The sequence below is a fragment of the Mastomys coucha genome, unplaced genomic scaffold (genome assembly GCF_008632895.1).
Source record: "Mastomys coucha isolate ucsf_1 unplaced genomic scaffold, UCSF_Mcou_1 pScaffold19, whole genome shotgun sequence".
Lineage (NCBI taxonomy): Eukaryota > Metazoa > Chordata > Mammalia > Rodentia > Muridae > Mastomys > Mastomys coucha.
This window is the reverse complement of record NW_022196901.1, coordinates 1,996,883-2,022,347: the sequence shown is the minus strand read 5'-3', so window position 1 is coordinate 2,022,347 and position 25,465 is coordinate 1,996,883. Positions and strand designations below refer to the sequence as shown.

Sequence of the window (25,465 nt, the reverse complement as noted above, 5' to 3'; positions counted from 1 at the left end):
TTTATCTCAGCCTCTTGTACCCAGTCATTAACTCACTTCTGCAGGCACTAGTTCCACTGTCATGCCAAGATAGCCTGTCACTTAAAATGAACAATGACTATTCTAGGACTCTAGCATACAGAACAAAGATGGAATCTTGGGCGGTGACAGTCTACTAAGGCTTTCCAGAACTGGGTGAGGATTCATTGACCTTTTCTCTTTGTCTATTTAAAAACAGTTATTTTTTAAGTAGATAACATGCACACACAGTTATAAAGGAGGAATACGGTGAAAATTAGATTTTTCTCTCCCTCCCATGCTGCACTCATTACCCGTTGGCAGTTGCCTTGCACCACCCACTCCTGGGTTGTCTTCCCCAGATATACTATTTACCTGTAAATACATAGTGTGCCCTCATTTTTTACTTCACCATTTCCCTTAATGGTGTATTATTAATGGCTTCGCATTAGTATTTTTAAATGCACTGGTCTCACATTTTGAGCCCATACCACAATTTGTTTAGCCAGTTTATTCCTACAGTTTAAGGGCACCACAGTCCTTTCTTACAGTTCATAATTAGTGCTCAGACAGTTAAGTCTTTGTCTTTACAAATATGTAGATGAGCAACTGAAGTTGCCATTGCTAAGTATCTGAAACTTTGGAACCATAACCAGTGACTTTTAAGTGTAGTTCAACCTATCAGTCATTGTGTTACTTCCGTGTAGATCTAGGGTGTACATGAGGAGGATTCCGAGGCCCAAACAGAGCTGCTTGCATTGAGTAAGTTAGCTCTACTCTCCAGTGACTCATCCATCAAGGTAGAGTGCTAGATGACAAATCAGATCTGCAAATGAATCTTGTACAGTGAGTTGTGACATAGAAATTAAGACTAGGGGGAATTTGAGGATGGGTTGGAATTGGAATGAGTCACGGAAACTGGTAAATAGGGGTAATCTGGAAGTGTGCCCAGGAATGTAGCTACCCCCAGAGCGCTCCATCAAATGTGTCCCCTGACCTTGTCCAGGCCAGCTTCTGTCTAAGAACATGAGCTCCAAAAACTACGTCTTGGAAAAAAATGATGTTTGTGTTTCCTGAGAACCTAAGGCCCCTAAGAGGTCCACAACAAAATCTCAGGTATTACCCCTTTTCCCAGTCATGTGACTGAGATTGCTCCATCATACCCAGTATTTAAACCAGCACACAGCAAGCAGCCCAGCATCAGTACCTTGTGAAATTTAGACCTAATTGTAACTGAACATGAATTTTACTAAGCCTGTCCTTTGCAGAGTGGTGGCTAGCTATCACTATGTACCCATTCTTTAGTTCTCCGGTTTTTGAAAACCTCTGATAGGAAGCTTGGGAGAGCAGCATTGCTTTTTTTTTTTTTTTTTCCTGAGGCAGACATCTTCTCCCAGGAAACGACAATGCTTCAGAAACAGCTAGTCAGAAATGCCCCCAGTTTGCCCTGAATGCTTGCCTCCCTTTCAACCAACAAACTGCAGATTAATTGCTCTAGTATAGTGAGAAGCGCTCTGGTTTACATTTACATAACAGGAATTACATTGGTTTTTCTGGAACAAATAAACAGTTTCAAAGGTAAATTCAGGTCTCTTTCTTCAGGAACAGAGAACAGCTGGAAGCTTTAAAATGAATGTTTTTATACTTCTGCCCATCCGTGTTGTTTAAAAACAACAACAAAACAAAACACTTAGTTAACTATTTGTGAAGCACATAAGCTGGACCTGGAAAACTCAGGAATGTGTGCTACTGCTGCCATTGAGTTCTTAGCTCGCTGAACACATTTGAGTATTGCAGTTGGTATCCTGTGAGCCTCACATGGGAAAATTGATGCCCTTTCTGAACATTCTTTTGACAGACTGATCCTTATGTAAGCTCTGTATTTTTACAGTTCTGCTGATAGATTGGAATTCAGGGGGACTGGACCCTGGAGATAAAGAATGAGGTAATTGTAAGCAATGACCATAACTCCTAAGGGGCTTACAATATAGCTAGAGAGATAAACAGAGATTGACTATAAAAACAAAAACAGCTTTCATTGTCTACTGCTAAGAAAGTAGGAGAGAATAAAAACTTTATTTTTTGAGGTTTTATTTACCTAAGTGTGCCTTTTCTCTAATATATTGGGCTTCCTAATGTTTCTGTAAAGATGGCTTCCTGCCGTGTGGCTGCCTGATGCTACGTGGTGAATCTCCATGCCAGTAATCCAAACATGACGTTTGTCCTCTCTTCTCTATTGTCCTTCTTTGAGCTATTGATGAATTCACCTGCCTTGGGAAATGTTTCTTTCTAAATGTAATAAAATGTTCTCAAGCTTTCATTTAATCCATTCTGAATCCTTTATTAATTGGACTAAAAATCCCAATAGAAGACTCTTAATTTCTCTGATATCATGTGGTGACCATGAAAGGACTCCCAGAATTCTAGTATCACAAGAAATCTGAGACATCCTGACTATCAAGCACATGCTATAAACTACTAAGAAACTGTGTTCCATAGGAACTCCTTGCTTCCTGTGTAAATCCCAGCTCTGCCACATGGAGCCAATCTGTCTTCATAACCTGCATGCTATAGACTGGCTGTCTATGGCATTAATGTCACAGGGTCCCCCCTTGTACCTCAAAGTGAAATCTTTCATATTTATCTATTTGTCCACAAAGGGATCTTGAATATTTATGTGACTGAAATAGGGACTTAAACATTTTGAAATATTGGAACAATTTTTATTTGAACTCTCCAGTGTGAAACAGATGCAGACTTGGATAATCTGGATGAGGCATGTTAGGTCTGCCTCCCTCTTTCCTTTGGAAAGGACATAGTATTTTAGACATTCAAGCCCAATAAATACCTCAACACATGTGTAAGGCCAACAATAGACTTACTGTGGACCAGGTACTATGATGTAACTATTTCAGAAGCTAGGGCTGCAAAGCAGATGGGCAGTGGTCCCATTTTCAGGGAAACTAGTCTTAAGAGGCTGCTTAAGATGGGCAGTGATTGAGCACTCCTTTAATCCCAGCACTTGGAAGGCAGACGCAGGCAGACTTCTGAGTTTGAGGCCAGCCCGGTCTACAGAGTGAGTTCTAGGACAGCCAGGGCTACACAGAGAAACCCTGTCTTGAAAAAACAAACAAACAAATAACAAAACAACAAAACAAAACAAAAAAGAGCCTCACTTAAAAATGACTGAGTTGGGACATGTTGTGAAATTGCAAGGCCCAAACCATTCAAAAAAGGGTCCTTTGGTGGAGGAGGCAGGGAGGGGAGCCAGCAGAGCTTCTGGAGGACTTTTTTGAGTAGTTTTCAAGTACAAATTAGGAAAAGGAGTTTGTCAGTTAATAAGTCACTGTAGGACAGAAGACCATGTTGGGCAATTAAAGTTAAGTGGAGAAAAATAGTTTGATCATTTGCTCAATATTGGCTTAAACACAAACAGGGGGGAGAAGAACTGGGGTAGAGTACTAGCAAGGAATCTATTCTATAGACTTTACCCTTTTACAATGTAGTCAACAAATTCACTAAGATCAGTGACTGGGTGGGGTGAGAGGGTATGTTATTAATGGTATTTTCAAGTAAGCATTGAGTATTACTTAGGTTAGTGATGATGCATCATATCGTTTAATCATCACGGATGCAATTGTATCAAGATCCTTAAAAAAGAAATAAAGAGCAACTCAAATGGGGTGATTGGAGAGTTTAATGAAGTGATGTTTATGAAGCTGGGTGATTAAGGTTATGGCACATTTCCAGGCTAGAAGCAGAAATGCCATGGGATGACAACAGAAAGTGGCACTGGAGCCTCCTGAGCACCATGGCTGCATCCTGTACTGGAGACTGGAGACAAATAAGGGAGCTTCAACTTTCTCCCTCTCTCCTATTAACTTCCTTGGCCACACCCACCTTGAGACAGGGAACCCTATTGAGATCCTCATTTCAGCTTTTGAGCATAGAATAGGGTGAGGAAGCACAGAGAAGGAAACATGCCGTGAGAAAGCAGGAAAAGGTGAGTTAGGGGGTATCCAGGAGAGCTGCATTTCATAGTTGACACACCCGATACTTCAGTGCATTGTAAAGTCTTTCCCCTAAACCACATTCATAGCAGCGATCTCACATGACTCAGAGAAACTGCCTCACACACCATAAAACTGTTTCATGATCAATGGGAGGAAAAGGGGCATGCACCTTGCCACTGACAGACCAACTGGGAGTTCTTAAGGCTGAGAAATGAGGATTAAGGGCTGGAGTGGCATGTGAACAGAAGGCATTGGATGAACTGGGTATTGTGGGTATGCTTAAGACCTCAGTTTCCTTTCCCTTTAAACACATGTGCTAGTGTTGAAGAAGACATCCCTTGAGAGTGAAGACTGTGGACTCTGCAGTGGTAGTAAGACTTGTGCATATAGATTTGAAAATGTGACTTTTTTCCTATGTTAGCAACATCCAGTCCTATTTTCAGGATAACCAAGATCATCAGACTATAGAAAAACCTGCATTTCTCTTAGTGGAGGTTTTCTGGTAATTATAGCAAGAATCCTGTGTTGAGTGCTGTGTTAGAATTCCAGTGTATAATTTGGCCTCTCTTCAAAAAGAATGACTTGAGAAAAGAAAATCCAAAAGTATAATTGAAAACAATTCACAAAACTTGGGGAGCACCAATAAAATTGAAAGTATTAGACTCATTCAACTTGGTATAAACTTTCCCTCTTTAAATTGCATCAATAATTGCCTTATTAATTCACAAGTTGTTTAGATGGCAATTTAGTGTTATAAAAGCATCTTAGTTCATTTGAAGATTATTGACTATTTATATCTCATAACATTTACAGAATTTAGTCCAAGTATTTCAAAGAACATTTACTTTCTCTGCTGTTCATTACATTTTCTTTAGATTGGCATTCACCCCAAGGCTGTAAGTGTCTGCAAATAACCCTGTAAAATAAACAAAGTCTGCTATCCTTTGGGAAAGGATCAGGGGCTCAGGTCATTGCTTAGTATGTGTGAGGCCCTGTGGTCAACTAACCAGTAGGGATTTATACGAGCACATACACATGTGTGAACACGTGTGTGTGCATGCATGCATGCAAGTGTGAAAGCAAGGGAGTGCATGGGGTGTGTGTGTGTGTGTGTGTGTGTGTGTGTGTGTGTGAGTGTATTGTGTGAGTGTGTGTGTTTTCTGCTTCTAGCTAATACTCTCCAAAGCCTTCACAGCCATGAAACGAATCAGCAAATGAAGCAGTTAAAACTCCTGTACATCCAGCAATCTAGCTTGAAGGTTCACATGCCTTTGCTGAGAGAAATTCCCTGTTGAAATCCTATTCTGGAATGTGTTTTGTGATGGCTCTGCAGCCCTCTGGGCAATTCAGTCATTTTCTCTAGTCTACTCAGATTTTGGGATCTCCCTGTGCTTTCCCCTTCTTCCTTTGACTTCTTTCTCCCAACTCATTTCTTCTGTCTTTCAACAGAAATCTTGTCCAGACCACCACACGTCAGCAACCCATCACAGATTTCCGAGCTCTCAGTCTTCATGGGAAGATAGTCCCACAGGGGCCTTCAAGGCCTAGCATGGCCATGTAATATGTTGTGACCTGAAGGTCATTATATTCTGTGGATATTAGTGTTTGTTTTTGTTTGTTTGTTGTAGTTGGGACACTAGTAATCTCTCTGAACATTTAATTATTTCTTTTCTTTTTGATCTTATATTACATTATTTCCCCTTCCCTTCCTCCCAGCAAATCCATCTGTATACTCTTCCCCATACTCTTTCAAGTTCATGGCGTCTCTATAGATGTCTATTCATATGTATCCCTAAATATATAAATAGAAACTGCTCGATTTCTGTATTGTTATTTGTATGTATGTTTTCAGGCTACTAAGTATTAGATGAGCAGTTGGTGTGTGGGGAAGACTATTTCTTCTGCTTTCAGTGTTCCTTAGTTGTTTGTAGTTCTTTGAATAGGATTGAGGGCTTGTGGTCTTTCTCCTGCTAATTTTCACATGTCTTTGTTGATGCCCTTGTTCAGCTCATGGGTATCCAGTCAATCATGTTGTTGACTTTATAGGCGGAGCTGTTGATAACCCTCAGAGACACAATCTGATAGACAACTCACCAACCCTCTGGCTCTTATACTCTTTCTGTCCCCTCTTTGGCAATCATCCTTGAGTTTAAATTGCAGGAGTGTTTTATACATGTCTCATTTGAGCCTGAACTCCCCAATTCTGCATTTTTAATATTTATGTTTTCCTGTAATAGACTCTGTCAGTTGCAGAGTACATCTTCTTTTGATTGGCATTTACCCCAGGCCCGAAGTGATGAGGACTGAAGAATATCTATGGTATATAAGGACAAATATTTAGAGTGGAATTATGGAGTTATATTCTACAGAGTAAAGTGGCAGTTCTGAGTTCCATGAGATCCATGACTTCTCTGGTACTGGGTAGTTGGCTACCCAATACCAGGCATGATTTCCCTCTTGTTGAGTGGATCTTAAGTCCAATTAGAAAGCTATTGGTTAGTTTCAGGGTATGCATGCCACTGCAGTTACCCTTAGTGTTATTGTACAGTGCTGGTTATTGCTTATTGCAAACTTTAAGTGATATAACTCATTCAAACCCTTAAGAATAACTAAGGGGTTATATATGATTGTTTTTATTAATAACTAAGGGGTTATATATGATTTTTTTTATTAATAACTTTCAATTTTGTCTATGTAGTATAAATACTAACAGTCAGTGATTTTATAATCTTGAGTTATCTGTGGTAAGACCCATATGGACTTTGCTATGATTTGAATGTTTTCCTCAAAAATTAAAACATTTGGGTGTTAATCCTCAAGTTTTTCTTGTTAATGCTTGGATGTGGTACTGACTAGATGTAATTAGGGTAGACGATTATCATAAGAGGTTGACCTCCATAATGGTTTTAGCATCTTTTTAAGAAGGAAAAGGAATCAAATTTATTATTTTCTATGTTATCCCTGTGATGCAGTTTGGTCTGTTGTGATGCCCTCTGGAAAGCTGTACCAGATGCCTTCTTTGAAAATTACTTAGTTCCAGGTTTGTTGTTATTGTAACAGAAAACAAAAGAATTCTTTTCCTCTGCTCTAAAAAACAAAACAAAACAAAACAAAAAAACAAAAATAAAACCCACTTAGGGAATATGTAAAATTAATTTTCTCATAAATTTGTCTTAATTTTTAAATTCTTTTAAAAGCAAAAAATAAATGCATTAATAAGTAAGTATATATTACATTATTTCAAGGAAGATAGACACATAATCAATAGGCTTTTCCCTTCTGTGCAAATCATGTCTTTAGCATACAATTATACCTTTTAACCTTATAGTTGTAATAAATATCTTTTTTTATTTCCCCCTTTTATTAAAAACAGATTCTTTTCTTGTACAATATGTCCTGATTATATTTTATCCTCTTCTCCTCCTCCCAGTTCCTACCAACCCCCTCGTCTGTTCAGATCCTTCTGTTTCTCATTAGAAAAGAACAGGTTTTTAAGAGATGATAATGAAACATAACAAAATTAAATGCAGTAATTTGAAACAAATACCATCACATCAAAGTTAGTCAGAGCAAACTATCAGAAGGAAGAAAGTCGCAAAAGAAAACACAATTACCATCAATGCAACTTCTCCCTGTTCAACGAATTGTGTGGGTCTTGTCTTCATCAATGGGTCCTTGCTATCAGTTTCTGGAGAACAATCTATTCTCTTTGCAACAGCCTTGGTTGTTTGTGGATTTCCATTGTACGCCTTTGTCCAGCAATTCGACTGGATGTAACCCAGTCCCAGTACTGGAAGCTTTGTTGGGTGACAAACGATGTCCAGCTGGGACTTCATCTCTCTCATTTGGAGCCATCATAAGGTCACATTTTATATACTTTAGAAAATTTCCACTGTAGTAGATTTCCATATTCCTAAATTCTAGTTTCTCTCCCCGCATTCCCTCCCTCAATCCCTTATCCCCTACTCCTCCACACCTGATCCTCCTATTCCCATCCACCTATCCCCAGTCCACCCATAAAATCTATCAAATTTCCCCTACTAGGTAGATCCATGTGTCACACCTAGTCCCTTCCTCTATATCTAATCTCTGTGGGTCTACAGATTATAATCTGATTATCATTTATTTAACAGCTAATATCCACATATAAGCAAGTGCATATCATATTTCTCTTTCTGGGTTGCCTCAGGATGATTTTTTTTTTCTAGTTTCATCCATTTGTGTGTAAATTTCATGATGTCATTTTTTTGACAGCTCAGTAATATTCCATTGTGTAAATGTACCATATTTTCTTTATCTAGTCTTCTGTTGAATGACATCTGGGCTGTTTCCAGTTTCTGTCTGTTATGAATACAGCAATGAACATTGCTGAGCAAGTGTCCGTATGGTGAGATAAAGCATCCTTTGAGCATATACTCAAGTGATGTAAGTGAATCTAACTGGATCTTGAGATAGATTCCCACCTTTCTGAGAAACTGCTGTAGCAGTTTGCATTTTCACCAGTAATAGATGAGTGTTCCCCTTACTCCATGTCCTCACCAGCATCAGCTGTGATTCGCTTATTCATCTTAGTCATTCTCATGAGTATAAGATGAAGTATCAAAGTAATTTTCAATTGCATTTCCTTGATGACTAAGTATGTTGAACATTTTAAAAAGTGTTTTTCAGCCATTTGAAATTCCTCTCTTAAGAATTCTATTTCCTGTTTTTAATTGGATTATTTTTTAATTTCAAGTTTTTTGAGTTCTCCATATATTAATTGTTCACTATTGGTTTAGCTATCCTTGGATTTGTTTGTTTGATATATATATATATATATATATATATATATATATATGTATAAATATAAATTATACAAGCCAATGCCTCAAAAGTTATAGAGTATGCCTTCATATATATGAAATATATATATATGTATATATATATATTAGCTATAACATTTTTGACTATGCATCTGAATATATTAAACAAAAGATATTGGTATATTAAACAAAAGATTTGGTAAGAGTGAGATAGCTCAACTCATAAGAGTACTTACTTACAAGACTGATATCCTCAGTTATATTCCTAGAAATTACATGGTGAAAGAATAAAATCAACTCCAGAAAGATATTTTCTGACTTCCACAAGTACTCTAGTGCACACACATATCATACACACACTTACACACATATCACACACACACATCACACACACTCACACACATATCATACACACACACTCACACACACATATCACACACACACTCATACACACATATCACACACACTCACACATATCACACACATACACATTCATACACATATATCACACACACATGAATTTCATATATATATATATATATATATATATGGAAATAGTCCTTTCAAGATATATAAAGAATTGTGTTAGAATTTTAAGGATGATTGCAATAAATCAGTAGATTGCTTTTGGTTTACTGACCATTTTTCCTGTGTTCATCCGACCTTTCCATGAGCATGGTAGATCTTTCTTCCAATATCTTCAAAGACTTGATATTTGTTTGTTTATTTATTTACTTATTTATTTATGCTTCCATTCAATTTACATCCCACTTGCTGCCCCTCCTCCCAGTCCTCTTCACATAGCCCCATTCGCCCATCCCCTCTCCCCTTCTCTGAGAGGGTGGCAGTTCCCGTTGTGTATCCTCCCCACCATGGCACATCAAGGACTCCATATTTTTATCATACAAGCCTTTCACTTGCTTGGTTAGAGTTAGCTAAAATTATTTTGTATTTTCAGGCTATTGTGAAAACCATTGTTTCCTGATTTCTTTCTTAATTCATTGGCCATTTGTATATAGGAAGGCTACTGATTTTTGACAGATAATTTTGTATTTATCTACTTTCCTAAAAGTGTTTATCAGCTATAGGAGTTCTTTGGTAGACTTTTGGGAGTCATTTCTGAATACTATCATATCGTCTTCAAGTAAAGATACATTGACTTTTTCTTTCTGATTTATATCCCTTCTTTTTAACCTTATAGTTGTCATTATTTCAATAAATATACTTTAAATTGTTTGTGTGTGTGTGTATGTGTGCATGTACATGTGTATATGTGCATGTGTTTGTGTTTGTGTGTGCCTGTGTGTGCATGCACATGAGTGTGTGTGTGATATGTGTGTGCAGGCACATGAGTGTGTATGTGTGTGATATGTGTGTGTGATATGTGTGTTTGAGTGTGTGTGTGAGTGTATGTGAGTGTATGAGTGTGAGTGTGTGTATGTGTGAGAGTATGTGTGTGTGATATGTGTATATGAGTGTGTGTGATATGTGTGTGTGAGTGTGTGTGATATGTGTGTATGAGTGTGTATGTGAGTGTGTGTGTGACATGTGTGTGAGTGTGTGTGATATGTGTGTGTGTGATATGTGAGTGTGTGTGACATGTGTGTGTGTGATATGTGTGTATGATATGTGTGTGAGTTTGTGTGTGATATGTGTGTGTGATGTGTGTGTGATATGTGTGTGATGTGTGTGTGATATGTGTGTGATGTGTGTGTGATATGTGTGTGAGTGTGTGTGTGTGTGATGTGTGTGTGTGTGATATGTGTGTGAGTGTGTGTGTGATATGTGTGTGCACTAGAGTATTTGTGGAAGTCAGAAAATATCTTTCTGGAGTTGATTTTATTCTTTCACCATGTGCTTTCTAGGAATCTAACTGAGGATATCAGTCTTGTAAGTAAGTAGTCTTATGAGTTGAGCTATCTCACTCTTACCAAAAATATATTTTGTTTAATATACTCAGATGCATAGTCCAAAATGTTATAGTTAATATAAATTATACAAGCCAATGCCTCAAAAGTTATAGAGTATGCCTTCATTTAAAACTGATTTTTATGACAGACTTTGTCTTTTCCATTTAATTTTAAAAATGATAATGAGTGTAGATGCAAACTAGATGATAGAGGTAGTGCCTAGTGTGCATAAGATTCTGGGTTTGATCCATAACATCCCATAAGCCAGGCATCACATTCCACACTTGTAACTTCAGCATTCAGGAGATGGAGGCCCGATCAGAATTTTAAGGTCATCCTCAGCTATATGACAAGTTTATGTCCAGTCTAAAATCTTAACTTAAAATAATAAGACCAACAGCAACAACAACAATAATAATAATAGAAGTTGATAGCAAGCCACTATTAACATGTGATCTATCAGAATTGCAGTTTTCTCAAATTAGGGCACTAATTTGCTGTGTGGTGCTGTCATATGGAATTAAAATACTAACACTTGAGTTTTAGGAACTGAGAAACAGAAACTAGCAACATAAGCCAGTGAGCTGTGAAAATGGTGGCATATTCACACATGCCCCATTGGAAATGCTCCTGCACCCTCTGCTTGTGCAGATGGGACAGGATCAGTGATGCAGAACTGCTTTGGTGAAAGCTTTTGAGGAATCAGGGTGTATATGAAGATCTTCCGGATTTCTTCTGTAGCATTACTGAAATTGATGAGCACTCTAGTTAACATAGTCTGCCCCAAGTGTCAGCAGATCTTTCTTGTGTAGTTTGTCAGATTCTCAGCCAAGTGGTTTTCTGGGTCACAGAGTATCTGTCAGCTACTCCACTCAGCTGTTCAGGGCAAATGCAACCATTGTCACATCTGAATAACTGGAGGTAGCTGCTTTGCAAAGACTTTATTTAGAATGACAGGTGCCAATTAGGCCAGTTTGTGGACCACAGACTAGATTTTTTTTTCATACAAATACACACAACAACAACAACAAAAGGCGAGAGAGCCCTAGGAATTTGAACAGATACAACTACCTGGGTCATTCCATAACCAACATCAGGCATTTAGCTTTGCCACATCAGGTGAAGCTTTGTTTAATACATAGACCAATCCATAACAATGAGTTTGCCAAACAATATTTAGCCCAATCATTCTAAGTGGCCTTACTATATCTATTAATTTCATTTCAATAAATACCTCTCAGAGAAGCATGTGTTTTTATTTTCTATAGAAGAGCAAAAAATTTAAAAAGGTTTAGGATTATATTTTTCATAATCTACTTTAATATAAGTTCTTAAATGCTTTAACTTCCCTTCTAACCTACCATCCATCAAAAGTTGTGGAATGGAAGGCTATCGGGCAAAGGCGGATGTGGACTTGTTTAGAAATAGTTCTTTGGGACTAATCCCAGTCTGCGTTGTCAGGAAATCAGCAGTTAGGTTCACATTAATCAGCAGTGATAGCTCAGTTCACTTGCAAACAGCATTCAAGAATCACCAATGGCAGTTTGGTCCAGAAGAAACCTCAAGGCTCTGCCAGTTGGCCCAGTCTGTGGAAGTAACAATAAGCTGCCAGAATATCACAAGAAGTTCTTTATGTGTTTCTCTCTTTTAAGTCACAACAAACAATGATCAGGGAAGATGACAAGGTAAACCAATGCTATAGCATCATCAGTGAAGACCAGTGTCAGCAAAGCCAAATGAAGACCAGGAAAAAGTAACAAGGCGAACCAAAACCAGACTGTCCTACACTGTCTGCCCAGCTATATTTATGCCCCTGCCAATCATCATGTGTCCGCTCAAGCATCTGCTTTATCCAAACATCACATGACCTTTTTCCGGGAAGCTTCCAGAAAAACACCATGTATCTGTTCTCAGCAAAACATCCTCTCACGTGTTTGCTTCAGCAAAACATTGTTTCATATAACACAACTGCATCTCCAAAGAAACCAGATATTTCCACCTCGTAAAGTCCTGAATGTAAACTCAGTTAGGTGAACCTTCTTATTTTCTTTGGAAATTGTCCTAGTCTAATAATACTTTTTGGATCTGCTATAAAACACCGTGGCAAAGGCAACGTCAGGAAGTGAGGGTTCATTTCATCTTATACCTCCAGGTTACAGTCAATCACCAAAGGAAGCCCAGGCAAGAAGCCAAGCAAGGAAGAGACCTGGAGGCAGATACCAAAGCAGAGACCATGGAGGAAGGATGTTTACTAACTTGTTACCCATGAGTTACTCAACCTGCTTTCTTATAGAACTCATGGCCACCTGCCCAGAGCTGGTCCTACCCAGTAGACTGGGTCCTCCAACATCAATCATTGAACAACAATAACAACAACAAAAGGCCCCCACAAATTTGACTACAGGCCAATCTAAAGAGGGTTCTCTCTCTCTCTCTCTCTCTCTCTCTCTCTCTCTCTCTCTCTCTCTCTCTCTCTCTCTTCTCTCTCGATTGAAGTTTCCTCTTACCAGATGACTCTTGTTTGTGCCAAGTTGACCCCCCCCAAAAAAAATCTGAATCAGCACAAAAATCTTGGTTAAAATTTTATGAACAATTCTTTTGTTAAAAATGAAAGCTAGAGAAAGTCCAGTGACAGGCAGGCCCAGTGGCATCCAGCTCAAGGGGAAGTCCCAAGGCCTGACATTATTACTGAGGCTATGGAGCACTCCCTCACAAAAAGGGACCTAGCATGACTGCACTCTGGAAGAGTCAACAAGCAGCTGAAAAGAGTCAGATGCAAGTATTTCCATTCAACTAATGGACAGAAGCTGGTGACCCCTGTAGTTAAATTAGGGGAAGGTTGAAAGAAGCTAAAGAGGAGGGTGACCCTATAGGAGGGCCAGCAGTCTCAATTAACCTGGACCCCCTGAGATCTCTTAAATACCAGATCCCCAAACAGGCAGCATACACCAGCTGATGTGAGGCCCCCAACACACATACAGTAGAGGACTGCTGGGTCTGTGTTCATTCAGAGATGATGCACCTACCCCTCAAGAGACTGGAGGCCCCGGGAATTTAGAGGCCAGGTGGGGTGTGGGATGGGGACATCCATGAGGAGACAGGGGGTGGGGAGGAGGTATAGGATGTGGAACAGTTGGAGGGTAGACCGGGTAGGGGATGTGGAATAAAATCTGGAATGTAAAATAAATAAATGATGAAAAATAGAAGTAAACTGTTACGAAAGACAAATTAAACATGATTTCCCGATATTCATATTTTTAAAATAATTAGATGCTAAATAATTGGAGAGAACTAAGTGTAAGTATGAATCAAAGGTTTAAATTTTGGAAGACATCACCTGTAAATGAGAATTAAAAGCAAGTATTACACAGAGACTGAGGGCCTATACGTGTCTGCACCAGATAGAGTCCTAGCGCTCAAAGACTTGAGAAAAGCCCCATCTGTACGAAGAAGCAATCTTCAGTTGACAACCATTTGCAAATATAATTTAGTCTCCTCCAAGGGAGTCTCCCTGGGGAAACAAACTACACTCACAGGTAGCTGCATGCCCAGCAGGAAATGGCGAATACAGTATGAACTCAATGACATCCTTGGAGGTTCCTTGTCTCATGATATCCTGTGGGGGCATCTTTTTTCATTTTTTTATTTTTATTTCTTTAACCCTACATGTTATGGCTTCCAGTTTTCTGTTTTTATGGATTCCTGAGTGTGCGACTGAGTAGGTTTCTGTGCCTATATCTGTTTCTTGTGTTTTTCTTGCTCCCTTTTTCTTGTGTTTCGTTTCTCCTACTCCATTTTATTTTTTGTTTTAGTGCCTTATATTAGGTTTTATTTCACTGTAATCCACTAGATGCCTCTTTGATGTAGAGAGATATAAAAGATATGAATCTGTATGAGAGGGGAGATGGGGAAGATTGAAGAGGAATGGAAAATGGGAAACCACAATCAGGATATATTATATGAAAAAATCCTCTTCTAATAAAGAAAAAATGTTGTATAAGAAAACATGTTAAGAACTTTTTAAAAAAGAATCTGAAAAGCAAATCATTACTTACCACTCGCGACAGCCTGTGTGCATTTAAGAACTACTCTGCATGTCATTTTTCAGCACTGTAAGGAACTGCTCGCTTAAGGAGGAAAGGCTGATTTTAGCTCAGAAGTTCAGGAGTCTAAGTTTTGTGACTCGATGTTGTTATGTCTTAGTGAGGCAGGGTATCAAGGTACAAAGTGTGTGTTGTTACAGAAGATGGCCTTGTCATGTCATGCATCAATGGGAGGAGAGGTCCTTGATCCTATGAAGGCTAGATAGATGCCCCAGTGTAGGGGAATTAAGGGTGGGGAGGTGGGAGTGGGTGGGTGGTTAGAGGAGAACCCTCATAGAAGCAGGGGGAGGGAGTATGTGATCAGGTGTTTTCTGGAGGGAGGGAAACCTGAAAAGGGGATAACATTTGAAGTGTAAATAAAGAAAATATCCAATAAAAAATACAGTGTGTGTTGGAGCCAATCTGCTCATCTCATTGCTGAGAGGAATGTTGGGGAACAGGAAGAAATGTCATACATTCAGAGACCAAGTCCCTTCCACTAAACCCTTCATCCATGTTTTGCACCATCTCCAAATAGTGTCATCAATTTACAGGTCTGTCCATGAATTAATCCATTCATGTCAAAGCTCCCATGTACCACCTCTTCCTGAAAGCCTTGCCTCTAAGCATTACATTACACACCCAAGTGTTCAATTCAGGAATGTCTACATTTTAAGATACTGATTCAGATGTCCTGCCTGTACTAAACCAGTATGAGACAAACATAATCAGGTCCCAGGGGGATGCCATGTCATTCCTGGTTAACTATTCTGTAGAACAGAAGTAAAGGAAGACATTTAAAGTAAGAAAAGCAATCAGCAGGCTATAACCCACCAGAGATAACAATTAAGAGCTGCAGAGTGTCCATTATTTGGTGTTGATTGTCTCATCTATCTATACAAATATAGAGAATACTGTCCTTGGATTTCCTCTTTGACCAGGCTAGAGGTTAGGACCAAACTCAACAAGACAGCAGATCTCTGAGTTAGCAATGTTATAAACATGGGGAAAGGAATTAGAAAACTGTTAGCTACAAAACTTCCTTTACTTCTGTTGTACAGGGACAATGACATCCCAACTCAGAACTGTCAAAAGTAGTTCGTTAATAGCAGAACATTCTTTTCCCTCAGCTCTGCCCTCATTAGAAGTGGCAACACAAAAGCTGTGTACATCCATTTGTTCCAAGAGCCATTATAGGAGCCCATAGGCACCTGCACCCTTTCCAGGTGCACAAACGCAGCCATGCCGCACTGTACAGGCAAGCTGCCTTCCTCCGGTTGGCATCTCACATTTCTTTTCAACTTTCAGTTCAGACTAAACATTAATATTAGTTTTGATAATCACCCATGAACTTCATGTTTTTTAAAAGGTAGTGTAGCTCTCTTCCTGTAGTGTAACCATAGCAACTGACAGGGAACACAGAGAGAAAGCTTTCACACATGCTGTGCTAATTAATCCTGTCCTACAGTTTTCCTTCAGCTGAAAGATGCAGTTTAATAAATTTTGCATGAGTAAGCAGGTTTTGATTTGCGAACCTTACACATACAGAGCATGGTCTTTACCAGAAAGATCTGGGGAAATGGCACTGGAAAGTCACATCTCAAGGTATTCCTTTTTAAAATGGGCCATTGTTTAAGTGATTTGGTCTTTCCTGAAAAACAAATAAGATTTATATCTCTTATTAAATGAATGTAAGTATCTTTAGAGTGAATACCTTTTGTTCACAAATGTGTGGTACACCTTTAGAGCTAACAGCTTTCAATTGATTATATTCAAAAATGGTGATAAAAGAGCTTCTCAAGTGGTTGAGAAAACTGCATTCTTGAATAAAATATCCTCATTTTCTATATAGAAGTCTACGAGCAAACCCTCTTTAAAAACTCTTTTATAGAACGTTGAAAACTCATCCTCATTGCTCCTTTGGGAACCCTTGTCGTTTTTTTCCTAAGTTAATAGGTTCAGTCAATAATCTTTGAACTTTGAAGCTGTGACTTTCCCTGACCAAAGTATGTGAGAAGGGAGAAAATGGTGTAGAACAGGAACTTTTGTTTGTATTTTCCACAAATACTTAACCAACTTCACAACTCACATTTGATCTGCAATCACATGTGACGGTTTTGATTTACATTATATTTAGGGCATTCTGGGGTTCTCTTATTTTTTTCATCATAGGGTATCGCTTTCTATTTAATAACAAGCCTGATTGTCTAATCTGTCAAAGGAAATCTCAGTTTTTCCATTCTCCTAGCTCAGTCTGAGCTGTTTGATAATCAGGCCTCAGGAAAAGCAAGAGCATCCAGCATGGATGGCACCACATTTGACTTGACAGCCACATATGGGCTGAGGCAGAACCTATGTCCAGACCTGTCCTAAGCTCTTTGATTTCTGTATGAAAATGCAGTCATTTAAGGACAAGAGCTATGAGGGGCTTACCAAGCCCTTCAGACACTCTCCATAGTGCAGTTTTGTGTGATTTGAGGTAGGATTAAACCTTACAGGACAAAGAATGTGTTACTTAGAATCTGTGCTTGGAAATACTTCTATTTGTGTGCAAAATGGTATGGATAGTAGAGTTTTTTTGTATATTTCTTACATCTATACATTTTTGTATGGGCTATATATAACCAGTTCAGTATGTCATCGCTTTACTGTAAACATTGTACTGTAGAATAATTGGCTATAATGATGATGGAACTAATTAACAATTCCTTGCCTTACCAGTTGTCATATTAATCTTAAAATTTACCTATAATCCAGTAAATGACCAGCTATGGTTAATAAACTGGAAGAAGTTCATGCTCCCAAACATTACTGATACTTTTTATGGGCCATTGAAATGAACATGTTAAAGTAGGTTCCCAGCAAAATTTTATTATTATACTACACTTTAAACATAATACAGATAAAAGATCCTTTACACTCATGGTCTAGGTATGTGACATAACTGTGCAAAAAGTACCAGAGGTGGTCAATTTAGAGGAAGGAATGGTTTCCTTTTGTTCACGGTCTCAGAAGTTTCAGTTGGTAATGACTTGGTCCTGTTGCTTTTGGACCTATGTTGAGACATATTATCACAGCAGAAAGCCCATGGTGGAGCAAAGCTACTCACCTAGTAGCTACTGGGAGCCAAGAGAGAAAGGCTGTCACCCTGATACCCTCTCCAAGACTGTGCCCCCACCCAGTGAACCAACTTCCTTCTTGACTCCATCTCCCAAAGTCCATCCACGCTCAGTAGCACTGTCGCCACTGAACTTTAACAAATGGGCCACGAGTATTCCAGATCTGCCATATTGCATCTGCTATTAATGACAGCCAGATAGTTATTTATTCCTTGTTTTACTTTCAAAAACAACATTGTACAATAATATGACCTTTAAGTGAATTAGAAGGGTTAGGGAGATGGCCCAGTGGTTTAGAATGTTTGTGATTCATGCAGAAGTTCAGTTCTCAGCACCCAAATCAGAAAGCTCACAACTCCCTGTTATGCCCACTCCAGGGGTTCAATGCCCCTTTTGTGGCCTTTACAGGCAAACACATACAGGTGTAGATAGCATGTCCATGTACAAACACAGTGTGCATGCTCATATACATAATTAAAATAAAAATAAATCATTCTAAACTACTAAAAGTTGGAGATATAGCTTGTTTTTTTCTTTCTTTCCTTCTTTCTTTCTCTCTTTCTTTCTTCCTTCCTTTCTTTCTTTCTTTCTTTCTTTCTTTCTTTCTTTCTTTCTTTCTTTCTTTTTTTGAGACAGGGTTTCTCTGTCTAGCCCTGACTGTCCTGGAACTCACTCTGTAGACCAGGCTGGCCTCGAACTTAGAAATCCACCTGCCTCTGCCTACTAAGTACTGGGATTAAAGGCATGTGCCACCACTACCTGGCTTATTTTCTTAACATGCTAGATGGTGTATGTTCAATCCTTAGCACTGTAAATGAACATTTTTTCAAAGAGAATTAGGTAGTCATTACATACAACCTTGACAAAAAACACTCAGAAAAGTGTACCTTACAAGATAATGAAAGGGGAGTGGCCAGGTGGCTCAGCATGTACTAACACACTGTTTTGCAGTGGTTAGTACATGATGGTTGGTTGTCAGCACCCACATCAGGAAGCTCTCAGACACTTGTAACTCCTGCTACTGGAGATCTGACACCCTCTTCTGGTCTCTGAAGGTTCCCACACTCATGGGTATATACCACTATACACATAATGAAAACCTTTTTAAAAATGGATAACATCATATTCCAGAGGTAAACCCCTGAGAACAAAAGAATACATATTTTTTGCATTCTGTGTGTGAATATTTATGATTATAAGGTCAAATTTCACATACATTTTCAATTAAAGTAATACTGCTGCTATTTCCCTGTTGCGATTTGATATCTGTTCTCACCATCTATATGTGCCAGTTCCATCATTTCTTTATAATTGTAGAGATCATTGGTTTTTCAGGTAAACCTCCCCAGTGTGCATCTCCTTGTTAGTCTTTGAGAAACACACATGCCATAAGAACTTTTTTGTTCAGCTCTTTGAGAAAAATATGGCGCTTTCTTATTTCAAATTCAATAGCCACACAAACATTGGTAGCGCTGATTAGTTGTATAGCTCGGAGATTTTATATTTAATACATCTTTTCTGCAAGTTATTTGGCCAGAGAACCATTACTGATATGACTTACAAATAAGGAACTCTCAGAACTAGAGTTCTGCAAAATGAAACTTTGAAGTAGTCAGGGGATTCTAAAGTAGTTGTGATTTTGTTTAGTGATATCTTATCAGACTTACAACACTAATGCTTTATTTGCAATATGAATGACTTGATATTTATTAGCGTGTTTTCAGAACATAGAGACTAAATATGTTCTCCTCAAACTTTGTGCTAACCTTGAACTTGCATTCACATATCTGAATTACAGTGGTGCTGCTTAACATTTTAAGATGGAACATTTGAATTTAAAGTATCTGTTCTTTTAATGCCCACTGAAGTTCTTTATGTTTGCTCTAACCTACAGGTCTGGCAAGAGCAAAATCCGTCCCTAGCCACACGTACTCCAATGAAGTGGTTACCTTGTGGTACAGACCTCCAGATGTTCTCCTGGGCTCGACAGAATATTCCACCTGCCTTGACATGTGGTGAGAAATGAGTGCCCTATCTAATCTGTGTGCCATGATTTGTCTGGGCCAAACCTAGACAAACATCTAACAGTTTGGACAAAGATTAATGGTTCAGGAGCCTTGCCTGTGTATAGCTGTACTGTTGCCTTTTTCAGATCTGATTGGGAATGGGATCTCTTCAGAGTCTGCTCCAGATGGTGCCTCCCAATAGTTCTTGATGGGGAAGGTCAGAGGGGTTTTGTCTGACTGTCAGAACTGTAATTTTCTGTGAGGTCATAATTTATGGTTTATTTTATGATGAGGAAGTGGGTATCTTCAAAGAGCAGTAGCCCTAGAATTAGGAGACAAATGTTTATATTTACTACAAAGCTCTGGTAATTGCTTTGATGGAAAGCTATTGATACTAATTTTCCAAAATGAAATACCATGAGTTTTTAAGAAATATCGAATAATTTCAGAATAATGTCATTTCATGCAGTAGTTCATGAGCTATTAAAAATCTTTAATGAATTAAAATGACTGGCAATGTTTGTTCCATATTTGTTAATACTGGCAAACTACTGTGTATTCCCATTTATGTGAGGTACAAATTATAATCATCAAAGGGAATGAATCTGACTCTTAACAACCGGGAGACACTCATACATGGGTGTTGAGTATGACTTTTCTGTTTCTAGACTCACAGTTGGGTTTGAAGTAAAATAATTCATGAGGCTTGTGGCTGTTTTATAACAGAGCCATCATTCCTGAATGATTACGCTGCTGAATTTAGAATTTAGCTCCATGACCGTATAATGTTTATGGCCTCAGTAAAGCTTCAATGTGTATTATTTATTTTCCTTTTGTGTAGTTACTTCTGGCTCATCCCCAGCAATCTTGGCTTTTAAAAATTAGACAGTAATGAGTCCTAGCTTCTTACCTTGTCTATTTCATATAAAAACAATACATTAAGAAGCTAATCAGACTCCTTGCAATGGATAATATGGAGACTTTCTTAATGTGTGTTTAAGATTCCCTTAGATATGGGACTTCCTGCTCTGTGGAGCCCCAGAAATAATCTGCAATATCTTATGAGCACATAGTTATCATCTTAGGTTATAGATATATAGCTTTCAATAGCATAGTAAAAGAATCTAGGCAATCAAACACACAGATTTGTTATCATAAATTTATATACCTCATCATAAATCCAATCATATTTTAATGATATTCTAAGGTCCCAAGAATAAATATCACCACCTGTCCTTCAGTGACTGAGTTGATGAATCTTTTCATCACACATACTTCCAGATGTTGGCTTTTTAATAATGTTTATTTGCTCTTTATTTAGTTAATCTTTTTTCCTAAGGATAGGCCTATCTTTGAGCAACACAGATACTTAGGTCATTAGTTCTAATCTGTGAAGGTGGGGGATAAAGGCCAGTGCACACACCCAGTATGTTTTAGTTGCCTTCTTAATTCCTTGCTGCTTTCTACTGTTAATTGAGAGTTGGCAATACAAACAATAATAATATCATAGTCTTAAGTTATAAAATATTTTCCTTTTTATTTTCTGCATGAGGAAATACTTAGTAGTCTTTCAATGAGTTCAACTAAGGTTTCTACTAATAAAATGTAGTTTTGAAATAATTGTGGTGTAGTCAGTTTTGTCTTAGTTGCTTGGCAATTTAGTCAAGATTATACCCTCTGGAACATAAGAAGCTGTTCTTCCTGTGCCTCTGGCTCAATTATGAGGGAAAAAACATTAAAAATGTTCTCTAAGAGACTAGGTACATGGCTCAATTATGAAGAACTTACAAGTGTGATGACCTAAGTTTAGCATGGTGGCCCATATATATAACCCCAGCACAGGGGATGAGCAGATGGACAGGACACTGGGCCTCAACTTACATAAACAGTGATTTCCAAGTTCAAGGACAGACCCTGTCTCAAAAATTAATGTGGACAACAAAGACACCATTGACCTCTGGCCTCATTGTGATACACCTTTGTGTCTGCATTCATACATATACACTGTACAGCACATACATACACACATATGTACAACACAAAACCACAAGGATGTTTAAGAATTTGGGTTAGTGCCTAGTTGGAGGGCCTGAATTTAAGCCCCCAAACCAATATACAACTGTGAATATTCTGGACAGGCAGAGCTTGAAGTCTTACTGTCTATTCAGTCTAGCCTACTTGAAGAGTTCAAAGCCAGTGAGAAAACTGCCCTTCTCCCTCAATGGTTGAGTGCTTTGTGAAAAACAGCACTCAAAACTGACCTCTGACCTCCATATGCATGCACATTCACACATATAACAGTACAAACACACGCGCACACACACACACACACCTATTTTACACATGCATGCACATGCATACACAGGGTGGAGTAGGGAAAATGTTCTTTATAGTATCAAGTACAGGGTGGTCTCTAACTTGTTAAAATGTTTGTTTCTTACATTGTTTGTTTTCTAAGCTGTCCAACTTCACTCCCTACTCTCCCCTCCCCATGTGTATGAGTGATGATTTGGATACTAGCTGCCAATTGGCTTCAAACAGAGACATGGTAGTAGAATATAAAGAAGTCTGTTATTAAGAGGAAGGGGGAAAACTGATAGAAAATAGTGGACCCCATTTGTCCTTTTGTTCCCATGCCAAGATTATTCATTGCCAGAAACAACCAGCAAATGCGTCAGGGTTGAGCCGTCCCCACCCCCATGCTCATTTTCAGTTCATTTCCAAGCCATAAAATTTATGTCTCGGCTATGCCTGTCATTCTGAATCTGATGCCATTCCGAGCAATTTTCTAAAAGCTGTTTTTCTATTTTCTATAAGTCAGGTAAAAATGCATGTGTCTTTCCCATGAGAGGGACTTTCACAGGGCATTTTTTTTTTTTTTTCATAATCAATGGCATCAATGCAGGATATTCAGACACCTGGAAATGGGATTGTAATTGAACCATGGCTCAGCTGCACCAAAGAGAAATACAAATATTAACCCAGGGAGGCAGGTGGCAGGAGTTCCAGGCTATTTTTACAGTTCATTTACTGTCCCGGGGGTTCAGGGCAGTAACTAAGAACTGATGATCCCTACACAGTGTTAAATGGCCACCGGCACTAAAAATATTTATGAAGACACACTGTCAGCATGTGATAGAAATCAGAGATGGCACTCTTAGGAGCTTCTCCTGTAGTTCTCCAGCACCAAGTCAATGTGTGAATGCCAAGCACAACTTGAGGCTTCAACCAAGGTAGTTTGTTTCCCTTCATAAAGGAAGATCGAAGCAACAGAATCAAAGTGAACATTACCTCTTGTAATATGCCTGCTACTTCTTGGATGTCATAACTCCTTGAAAGTCAGAATATGGGACATCATTGCTGAGCTTGGAAGCCAGAGAGATTCCCAGGGTTCTGAAAAGCACAGGAAGGGAAGCATGGATGTGAGGGCAACTTATCTGTTGTAGCTTCTCACCAGCTAGAGAGCGTGGCTCTTACTGTGGAGCCCATTGTTTTAAATAAGCTTTTACTCCTTCTTAGACGCCCAGAGTTGGGTTGCAGCTATACACATTCTCAAAAGCAGAAGGCAGTCAGGGATTATTTTACAAGTTTAATTTTTAATGTCAGATAACTAAATTATCTACTGTTAATAAATGATCGTCTCATCAAAGGCATTATGCTTTAAGAGGGAGTGAGTGGTATCAACCACAGTGTCCCCCAACACAGTATGCAAAGAACGATGGCATGCCGAGCGCTTCCTATCATCATCTTTAAAGCTAATTAACATATTAACTGTGCCTGTCAAGATGTGGGGTACATCATTTATAAATATGCCTGTCAAACATAATGAGATTGCATATTAAATCACCTTTTCTCTATTACATCTCTGATTTCAGATTAAAGTGAATTTATTTAGCATTATAGCAGCTGGGTAGTTTGGAAAAAAATCTGTGCAAGTCATAATGTATAGGGAAATGTCTGCATTCAAATTGGTTTTAATGTGTTAGAAGGAATATTGCCTATTTATTAAGTATCATAAAGCCTTTTGGCATTGCTTCATATTGCTTAATGGCCATCTATATTGACAGTATCCAGTGCCCTGTCATCATCTTTGCTGATCTTTCTGTCTTGAACCACGGCAATTTATACAATAAAATTTCTTAAGGCGGGTTGATTTACCATTATTTTAAGAGAAAAAGCCATAAATGAACCTTGCTATACCTCCTACCCTGAACATAATTTATTCTATGTAAGGTCTATGTTATTTTGAAAACTTGACCAATAATAATAGTAATAGTAGGGACTTTCACTGGCCATAAACTGCAACTAAGCCCTGCTATGCTTTTAAATTACTTCCCTATTATGCAGTAAACAACACACTGAATAGATAAGTGATCTAATGAAGGTCATAGCCAACATTCAGACTCTAGGGCAATCTCCTCAGCACCCCTTTGTTCTTATAACATTCTGTACTATCTCATAAGATTTCTAAGAAATTGGTCTTATTTTACTACTAGTTTAACCCTAAAATGTAAATAAGTACTTTGTAATACATTATACTTCAGGCCATGTTGGGACTTTTGTGTAGCTCTACTATTTTGGGGGTCTTTGGTTCTCACTCATGTGCCTGTGCCCCTTCGGTTTCTCCTGATAGCTTTATTCCAATATCTTCTCCTATATAATTATACTCAAGGAAGACTTAAAAGGAAACAAGGCATGAATCATTGAATTGAATACATTTTCACGATACTACTATCTATGCTGACATACATTTTCCCAACTTCTAGTCATTACTCAATTTTCACTTCTAGTAAAGTGAATGAGTCCATTTTTAAAAACAGTGTCAAGTAAGAATGAGATTTTGAATTCCTGATCTACAACAGTCATCTCTCTGTCAATGTTGTTTGCATGTTTTCTAATTATTGCAGTCATAAGGCCAAGAAAGATATGAAACATTCATTGTCAAATTTCACAGCTCTTAAGCTCTTAAATTTAATAGCTCTTAAGCAGTGCTCAGATAATGTGTGCTCCACCTGGCTTACTGACAGTGGGATGCAATGGAACAAAACAGAAGAAGTTGGTAAAGATAACCACAAAGAAAGACCCACCTGGTCTAGTAGGCAGCCATAGTTTGTAGTCCTTTACATTTAATGAGGCCTCTTAAATTTTGACTTACCATATAATTTATCAATGTAGAATGACACCTTCAAGAATTAATAATTCTGCAAGGACAATAGATACAAAAAATTTAAGAGTTCCATATGACTTATAATATACCAGAGCAACAATTGGTTCTAGATTTCAGTCAGAAGAGATTTGGTGTATTTTAGTATTTAAGTCACACCTAAGGACTAGTTGCCCACCAAAACTTTCTACAGAAAATTTATTATTGTGAGGTTTCTTGGTCAGCGTCCCTCTAACCCTGTCTGATTGTGAAACTGTAGGATGACTGCCAAGACACTAAGACTGCCAAGTCTCATTATCATCTGGGATGATAATGAGAAGCTTTTTAAATATAAGGTTATAACTTTTCCACCTTGTCTTTTTTTTTTTTTTT

The 25,465-nt window shown here is 38.3% G+C and overlaps 1 protein-coding gene across 10 annotated transcripts in view; it reads left to right on the top strand.

The window, feature by feature from the left end:
- Cdk14 (cyclin dependent kinase 14) overlaps positions 1-25,465 on the top strand; it is a 596,871-nt gene that overhangs the window by 315,716 nt on the left and 255,690 nt on the right. For all 10 annotated transcript variants that reach the window (XM_031379952.1, XM_031379953.1, XM_031379950.1 and 7 more), the window contains one exon: positions 19,818-19,938. In XM_031379952.1, coding sequence (XP_031235812.1) covers positions 19,818-19,938 — 121 coding nt within the window. The remainder of the gene's footprint in view (positions 1-19,817; positions 19,939-25,465) is intronic.